Below are 9,701 nucleotides of genomic sequence, written 5' to 3'. Positions count from 1 at the left end.
CCGTCTCAAAAAAAAAAAAAATAATAATAAGTTTATCCTTATATATGTGCCATTCATACTGTACCTTTATAATAACTCTAATATTCTAATTTATAATGAACTCTAAATGATATTCTAATAGCATGCATTGTATATTAAGAGACACTAATATCATCCAAAGAGTAATGTCAGAACTTACATTTCTAAACTTAGCTGTCCATGAATCCATATGATCAAGAAGTTGTCTATTCATAGCCACTCTTGCCCAAACCTATAAAATCATGTTTAAAATGAACAGTGAGGAAAAATCTTGCCAGAAATCATCATTCTTTCTCCCACCCTAAAAAATATTTAATGAACTTAGGAAAAAAATTTCCCAAATACCAATATTCATCTAATTAATATTTGGTAATTTTCTTATTACCCACTTATAAGTAGTGTTCATAGTTATATCTTTAAAAGTTCCTTACATTGGTATGTGTAAAGAACATTTTTCTTGCTTTTAAGAAGAAAATAAAAATTCCATATTTGGTATTAAAGTGATGAAATTACTGACAAATATTCCAATCTAAATATATTTTAAAAGCAAGATTTCTGTATATGTTAAGTACAATTATATACCTGAGAGCCTTTTTATAATCAATATAAAAATATGTTTCAGGCAGGGCACTAAGGTGAACTGTGTGTCACAGAGTAAAATGTATGAAATAATTTAGTTTTTAGTTTTAAGTACACAAAGTAAGGCAGGAGCCTTCCCACTGCTTAATGTGTGCCAGATTTATGTTTCTGTCCAGAAGAATGGAAGATTACAGAAAAAATGTTCCAGAAGTAGAAGGCTTTCTAGCAATGCACAAATCATAAATATTAAGTCACTTTTATTTTCCACTTACCTCTTCTGCAGCTTGTTTAGAGGTGAGATCAGCTTCATCTTTGTTAGCACATGGGGCCTGAGACCTACAGGCAAGCTGATACTGATACTTCTTTAAAGTTTGTGCATAATCCCCCATAGAACGACTGTAGTTCCAGAAAGTAGGACTGCTGGAAGGAGAGGTGGAATCTGGGCTCCCTGTAATTAATTGTTAAGGTAAACAGTATCAGTCTGTTGTAGCAATTCTGACATCTAGAGTTAACACTTGTATCTAGGCAATGGCAATCCAGGAATCAGAAGACAAACACCCTTAAGGAGCTTCTCTTCTCCCCAACATAATTTTCTCTTGAGAGAACACAGTCTACTTGTGATAAAAATGAAAAACAATATTTTCTGAGCCGTATCAATTGAAGAGCCATAAGAACAATAAGTAGTCAAAGGCATCTGTCTAGTTTTGTTGAAAAATTAAGCTTATTTCATTCTCTAAGACTTTCAAATCATTCAGTAAGAAATGGCCAGGCATGGTGGCTTAGGCTGGGTACAGTAGAGCACGCTTGTAATCCCAGCACTTTGGAAGGCCGAGGTGGGTAGATCACCTGAGGTCAGGAGTTTGAGACCAGCCTGGCCAACATGGTGAAACCCTGTCTCTACCAAAAAAAGTGCACACACACACACACACACACTTGCCAGGCGTGATGTCGGGCGCCAGTAATCCCAGCTACTAGGGAGGATGAGGCAGGAGAATCACTTGAACTTGGGAAGCGGAGGTTACAGTGAGCTGAGATTGTGCCACTGCACTCCAGCCTGAGTGACAAAGTGAGACTGTCTCAAAACAAACAAACAGAAGACAAATTTCTTTTGGAAATAAATAGGCTAAGCAAGTTCTTTGCTTGAAGTATTTAGAAGCTCCTTCTGAATGGGATAACTATAGCCTTCTACTAAAGACTAGTATCTAGGCTAAACTTATTTGCCCCTGTACTTTATTGTATTTTATTTAATAGCCTGTGGTAATTCCTGAGTTGAATTAAAAGACTATCTGATGATTATACTCCTAAATTTATAAATTTACTTTTAAGAAATGCTAAAAAAAATTCTATTTAGGAGTGTACTCCGACAGAGGCCTCTGAACCAGGATAGTCATCACACTTCAGGGTTATAGTTTTTGTCTGTTTTCCAAATAGAATTTGAGCTCCTTGAAGGCAGGAAGTATTTGTTTTTGTTTTTGTTTTTTGTAGCATCTAGCACAGTGCCTAAATAAATAAGCATGTTCTTGATAACAATTATATGGTATTTATGAAGGGCTTATATTTTCAGAGTTTGGCTGATATAAAAAGTATCAATTGGTATTTTATACCCTCAAATAAAACTCATAAATAGAAACTTTTTTTTTTTTTTTTTAAATCTTAGCAGAATTCTAAAAGGAATGACTAGAAAACAGTAAAACTCATATTCCTGTTACATTAACGGGCACAAAGAATAAGAAATCATCAAAGAGATATGTATTAATATTTCAATTCATCAAAATTTTGAAGGTTAGCCAAGGAGCTTAGGTGAAGGCAGTATGTTTCATGCCAGCATAAAAAGTTATAAAGAAACATCATCTCACTTTGTGTGAAATTCTGACAAAACTGACTTTAGGAATGAATTAATGTTAAGAAAAGTAGTTGTAAACCAACACAAATGATTTCATAAATAGAGACCAGAAATGGAAAGTAAGAAATATGGTTATAACAGAGCATAAAGTTATCCCATTTTGATTAATCATTTTGACCATTAACTTTAAGAAAAATAAGTTTGCTATGAAAAAACTTGAATTTGAGAAAAATTTCTCTGAGGATGAAATTTTAGACGATGAACAGAAATAGAAAGTTCTAATACCTGTGGGCATTAGTCAAAGCAAAGAAAACATATACATAGCAAGTAATGACAAAATAGGGCCTTTCCATGATGAATACCACCACCACCACAATAGCACAAAATCTACAGCTGGAGAATCTCAAAGACCTCAGAGTAAAGCATGGAGATTTGGAAACCTGGTAACACAGTATACCAGATAACCTAAAACATCTCCCACCATAAATATCTAAAAACCTTTATTAAATAAAATACATTATTTAGATCAGCGCAGTGGCTCACACCTGTAATCCCAGCACTTTGGGAGGCCGAGGCGGGCAGATCACTTGAGGTCAGGAGTTCGAGACCAGCCTGGCCAACATGGTGAAACCCCAACTCTACTAAAAACACAAAAATTAGCCAGGTGTGGTGGCAGATGCCTGTAATCCTAGCTACTCAGAAGACTAGGGCAGGAGAACTGCTTGAACCCAAGAGGCAAAGGTTTCAGTGAGCCAAGATTGCCCCACTGCACTCCAGCCTTAGCAACAGAGCTAGACTCCATCTCAAAAACAAAACAAAAGAAAAAAACATTATTTAAATGAATAATGGAGCTTGCAAAAAAGTAAGGCTATGAAGAGTCAGTGGTTAAAAATGAAGAAGGAATTAAAAATCAAAATAGCCTGTAAGAGAATGCTGTGGCTGCTCTAGAGAATTTTGTAGGCCTTGAGAAATATATCAATTTGGAATTTATTGCCCAAGTGGGAAATGGACATAAGGATTTGGGCCCATAAGAAGTAGAGAGCTGGGCTGACACCGTTCTCCCACCCTTAGTCCCTGCTCCTGCTAGAGGACCAGGAATCTCAAAGGGCCACATTCTGAGCAGATAAAGAAAAAAATCTGTTCACTGGGACCAGGAGATAATGGAAGCTTGTCTGTCATATGCTGTTGGGCAATTTGAAAAAACAAAAAACTCTGATTTAAAAATTATAGATACATCTTTGAATGGGTTTAGAGTGCCCATTTATATTAGCTTTGAGGTCCAGGAATCTCCAAGCTTAGAAATCACTTAAGTTAGCTAAAGGGCAATAACACTTCTAAGGCACCGGACAGAGGCAAAATACAAAACAGCTTTCGGAAGAAACAGGGCTTCCATTCAGCCAAGATAAGCTTACCAGAAACACACAGAAATTCCATAAATCGCAAGGAAACAAGCCTCCAGGCATAACAACTAACAAGACAAAAATGGTCAGTATTTAACCTCTAAGAACTTTAGATAACTCAACTATTTAAATAAGTGCTTTTAAGCAACTGAGATAGAAAAAAAGGAACTGAAAACAGAAGAATAAAGAATATTCTACAAAAAATGTGGCATATTTGAAAAGAACCAAATAAAATTATAAAATGAAAACAAGCGACTGAAATTAAAAAACTCAATGAATTAGTTAAAAAACAGTTTAGACATTGCTAAAGAAAGAGCTGATCATGAGTCCTCAGTGACTAAACCAAACAAGCTAGGGTAAGGGTAAAACAGAATAGGGGCAGGGGGATTAGCTCAAAGAATGATAGTGTCACGTCAAAAGAACAGAAAAGCCGGCTTACAGAGGATCTCACTAGCCAAATCTGGGACAATCTAATCATCAACATAAGTGACATGACTAGGGAGAGGGAACCTTTATCTTACAGAGTACCAACAAATAAATGTAAAAGGTGGCTGCACAGTAATGTAAATGTACTTAACACCACTTAATTAAATACTTAAAATGGCTAACATTGAGCCAGGCGCAGTAGCTCATACCTGTAATCCCAGCACTTTGGGAGGCCCACGCAGGTGGATCACCTGAGGTCAGGAGTTTGAGACCAACCTGGCCAACGTAGTGAAACCCCGTCTCTACTAAGCATACAAAAATTAGTCAGGAGTGGTGGTGGGTGCCTGTAATCCCAGTTACTTGGGAGGTTGAGGGTGAATTGCTTGAATCTGGGAGGCAGAGGTTGCAGTGAGCCAAGATCACACCATTGCACCCCAGCCTGGGTGACAGAGCAAGACTCCACCTCAAAAAAAAAAAAGGGCTAATTTTATAAATTTTATGTATACTAAATTTTATTACAGTTAAAAAAAAAAAAGGAAAAGTATTAAAGGAATACAGAAGAAATGATGAAATGGGAAAGCTCCCATGACAACCAACATAGAAATAATTTAGAAAAGAATCTTAAAAGGATGTTAGAACTACCAAGTCGAAGTTTGATGGGGTTGGGCACAATGGCTCACGTCTGTAATCTCAGCACTTTTGGAGGCCAAAGTGGGTGGATTGTGTGAGCTCAGGAATTCGAGACCAGCCTGAGCAACACGGCAAAACCCTGTCTCTACTAAAAACACAAAGATTAGCATGGCATGGTGGCGCACATCTGTAGTCCCAGCTACTCAGGGGGCTGAGGTGGGAGAGGCACCTGAGACCTGAATTCAAAGCTACAGTGAGCCAAGATTGTACCACTGCACTCTAGCCTGGGCAACAGAGTGAGACCAATTCTACAAACAAAAAAACAAAAAAATAAAAAACAAAAAAAGAAAGTCTGATGGGGAACAGTATATACATATAGTTTTAGAGTAGCTTCCCATAAAATACTTATTAATCATTTATTAATTAATTTGCACAAAATACTTAATTTTTAAAAATCTATGGGCACAGAAGGGCGAAAAGTATAGGGACAGAGACAGATAAACCAGCCAGGTCCTGACCAAAAGGAAATTAATATAGATGTATCAATGTCAGACGAAATAGACTTTAAGGCAAAAAGCCTAAGAGATAAAGATAAAAGGCAAATTTACCAGAATGATATTCACAATTCCAAATTTACATGCATTTAACATAATCTCATATGTATATTTAGCAAATCTGACAGAATTGTGAGAAAACATTTAACGGAAGACAATCATTGAGAGCTTTTGACATACTTTCCTAATAATCAACAGATCAAGCAGATAAAAATTAGTAAGATAAAGAATTTAATTGATTTGCAGTAGCTTTGATTAAAAAAAAAAAAAAGAATTTAAGAATACCATCAAGAAGCGTGACAGTGAACAGAGAGCCCCAAATTTAGAGATTGCATTCTGTTCAATATACCAAAGTCATTTACAGAAAGCAATCACATAGACTTAAAAGCAAGTCTTGAACAAACAAAAAGTTAATGGGTACAGATCAGATTCTCTAACCACAGTAAAATTAACTTAGGAGAAAAAAAACGTAACCAAGCCGCTTCAGGCTTGAAAATTAAAAGCAACACCACTAACACTTCCAAACAATAATGATATTACTTCTAAATAGCTCCTACTGGGTCAAAGAATAAAAGTGAAGTCAGAAAATATGTGGGTAATACAAAGATGTGTAGAGGATTCATAGGTTCTTTGTGTAATCCTCTATATTAAAGTTTCAGTAGACTCAAAGTATTTCAAATTTTTTTTTTAAAACCAGGTATCAAAAATAAGAAGATAATATTGATTGGTTTCTGTAACATCTGTGGCACTTTCAGGCAAAATTAAATTAAAAATCACTGGTGAGACTTCAAGCGACACAAAGAGCCATGGTCCAATAACTGGCTTCCTGACCATGGCCCAGTTAGCACCTAATATCCTTTCTGTGAATGTTCCTGAGGGGAAAAATCATTACTCAGTTCAATAACCTAATTCGGTTTCAAATAATTGACTCTGTAATAATCAAATCCAGCCCAAACAGATTAAGATTTGCTAACACTCTTTCCCAAGGTAAACTATACCTTCAGGAAATACTAAAAGACAGTTTTAAAATGTTCTGAAAAACAGCAGTGCTTCTAGAGGAAATACACGCTCTCTCATCCTGCTATGTCACGCCAACTTTCCAAAGGACTACCTGAAAAGAGACAGCTATAATTTGAGTAAGTTCATTATGCACTGCTTCAAAACATTATTTTATAGCCTCAACTTTAAATAGAAATTTTAACTTACATTATGCAAAAAAGCTTTCAATCTTATCGTAGACGAAAGTTTCAAGATTTCTTAGTTTATCTGTATTTCACTTCTTGAATTTACTGACCTTAATTCTAACTGCATAAAATTATGTTACATTTAAAGTAAAACAAAATGTGTTTCTCTTCAAGCTAACAAAGTATATTAGTAAAAGAGACTTTAAATTTTATGCATGAATATTAAAATAATAGGTTAAGGACTAAGTGACACCAAAAATATGTATAATAGGTATAAATAAAATATATATGTACCCAGCTTAACCCTATGCTGCTTCTCTTCTTCATTTCTAAGGAAAGTATCCAAAGTTCGTAGGTCGGTCATGTAGTCTTCTTTGTCAGTGGGTGAGTTGTAGACGGTGGGCGAAGAACGGTAGCGAGATCTCAATCCACTACTCTCTACTGGTCCAACAGTGGTAGGGTATGGAGGAGGGGGAGGAGAGGGGCTAAAGCTCGCCAACTATACAAAATAAAAGAGCTGTATTTTATTTTTCTTTAATTGAAATTCATTTTTGTTTTGGTTTTTGACTTAAGTAAAACACCTAGTAGAATGGCAAAAATCCACAACAATGACATCAAATGCTGATGAGGTTGTGGAACGATACAATCTCACTCTTTGCTGGCGGGAATGCAAAATGATACAGTCACTTTGAAACACAGTTTGGCAGTTTCTTACAAAAGTGAATATTCTCTTACCATATGATCTGGTAATTGTGCTCCTTAGTATTACCCAAAGGAGTTGAAAACTTATATCCACACACAAACCTGTATGTTTATGGCAGCTTTATTCCTAATAGTCATAACTTGGAAGCAACCAAAATGCCCTTCAGTAGGTGAATGTGTAAATCAACTGGCAAAATTAGGTAACGGAGTATTACTTGGCACTAAAAACAAGTGAGCTATCAAGCTACAAAAAGACATAAAGGAATTATAAATGCATATTGTTAAGTGAAAGAAGCCAATCTGAAAAGCCACACAGTTATGATTCTAAGTACATGACATTCTAGAAAAGGCAAAACTGTGGAGGCAATAAAAAAAAAAACAAAAACCAGTGGTTGCCAGGAATGGAGGAAAAGAAGAATGACTAAGTGGTGTGGGTTTTTTATTCTGTATGATATATAATTGTAAACACATCATTATACATTTGTCCAAACCCACAGAACGTACAATACCCATAGTGAACCCTAATGTAAACTATGCATTTTGGGTGACAATGATGTGTCAATGCAAGTTCATCAACTGTAAGATGTATACCACTGTGAGGGGTATACTGATCATGGAGGAGGCTATGAGTGTTAGAACAGGAAATGTACATAAGATCTCTTCATCTTGTGAACCCAAAACTGCTCTAAAAAATAAAGTCCATAAAAAAAAAAAGTAACTAATGGAGCCCAGGAGTTAGAGGCTGCAGTGAGCCATGCATTCCAGCCTGGGTGGAGAGAGCAAGACCCTGTCTCTTAAAAAATCAAGTAACACATGCATATTTTAAAAAATTGAAAGTATAAATAAAATAACATTTGTAACTTTGCCACCCAGAGATAATATAATCCTTTTTCACATTTTATATATTTCAAAATCTCTAAAACGTAGCTAGCTTTGTCAATGTTATGTTAAAGGTAGCTGTACATAAATCTTGGCTTGAATTTCTGATAGCTTCCTTTAACAGAGTCCTAAAACTGAAATTATTTGGTGAAAGCATATTAACATTTACTCGATATACAAGAATTTTTAAAAAAATGGCCATTTAATTCACATTTCCCTATATTTATGATGTTAAACACTTACAAATAGAATTATTGGTCGCTTGTATTAGCTACTTAAATGTTTACTCAAGTACATTTACAATTTTTTTCTATTGGGGTCTTATGATCACTTCACATTAGTTTGCAGTAAGTTAAAGATTAACCAGTCTTACAATTGTTTAACGCTGTTTGAAAATAAAAATGTTAATCCTCTTCCACACAGATTTTTTATTTTTAAAATTAACATATTACATCCTTATATACACTATATTTGGGCCATTATTGCATTAATTGGCCTATTTTTGCTTAGGGGCCATAATATTTTACTTATTAAGTTTTAATGTCTATGGGGAAGTACCCTAACCCTTACTCAATTTTCTTGGCTCATTTATTTTTCTATATTAACTCTAAACATCAATGAGTAACTTACATAAATCTATTTTTAAAAACGGTAGACTGGGACTGATTAGAATTGCATATACTTTATATATTAGTATGTAAGGAGAAAATCTTTATAACAATATCTTTTTAAGCTATTGACTTTGGATATTTATTGTGTATCCAGCCACTTAACCAAAGTTGTTTTTTACAGCTCCCAGGGAGAAATACTTTGTGCTTTAAGTTTTTTTTTTTTTTTTTTTTTTGAGACGGAGTTTCGCTCTTGTTACCCAGGCTGGAGTGCAACGGCGCAATCTAGGCTCGGCGCAATCTCGGCTCACCGCAATCTCGGCTCACCGCAACTTCCGCCTCCTGGGTTCAAGCAATTCTCCTGCCTCAGCCTCCCGAGTAGCTGGGACTACAGGTGTGCGCCACCATGCCCAGCTAATTTTTTGTATTTTTAGTAGAGACGGGGTTTCACCATGTTGACCAGGATGGTCTCGATCTCTTGACCTCGTGATCCACCCGCCTCGGGTGCTGGGATTACAAGCGTGATCCACCGCGCCTGGCCTTTAAGTTTTATTACAATTCTATAAAGTAAACTAGGTAGTGGCATTGCCATCTTTTCTGTATTTGGTAATAATTCATATTGAATACCAAGTATTTAAGCAGTTATTATATGTATCAGGCGATGTGCTAATTATGCTTAACATATACACTGTCTTATATTTTCAATAACAGGCAAATATGATTACTATACTCACACCTTATGAGTTTAGGTAACCTGCTAAAGATCATACCAGGATTTCAAACTTGTTTTTTAACTTGAGTTTATGTTAACATGTTGTTTTACTGGATCAGAATTAGCTGTTCATACCCCAGCAAAATATTAGTAACTTTTAGAAGAT

The 9,701-nt window shown here is 35.5% G+C and overlaps 1 protein-coding gene across 5 annotated transcripts in view; it reads right to left on the bottom strand.

The window, feature by feature from the left end:
* The window catches only part of TMEM209 (transmembrane protein 209), a 43,282-nt gene that overhangs the window by 23,946 nt on the left and 9,635 nt on the right, over positions 1-9,701 (bottom strand). For all 5 annotated transcript variants that reach the window (XM_017532558.2, XM_017532556.2, XM_017532560.2 and 2 more), the window contains exons 6-8: positions 6,929-7,133; positions 870-1,045; positions 179-250 (exon numbers count right to left, since the gene is read on the bottom strand). In XM_017532558.2, the coding sequence (XP_017388047.1) occupies positions 179-250; positions 870-1,045; positions 6,929-7,133 (453 nt within the window). The remainder of the gene's footprint in view (positions 1-178; positions 251-869; positions 1,046-6,928; positions 7,134-9,701) is intronic.

This window comes from Cebus imitator, unplaced genomic scaffold, assembly GCF_001604975.1.
Source record: "Cebus imitator isolate Cc_AM_T3 unplaced genomic scaffold, Cebus_imitator-1.0 Scaffold77, whole genome shotgun sequence".
Lineage (NCBI taxonomy): Eukaryota > Metazoa > Chordata > Mammalia > Primates > Cebidae > Cebus > Cebus imitator.
The sequence above is the reverse complement of the archived record's forward strand: the minus strand, read 5'-3'. Positions and strand labels throughout refer to the sequence as shown.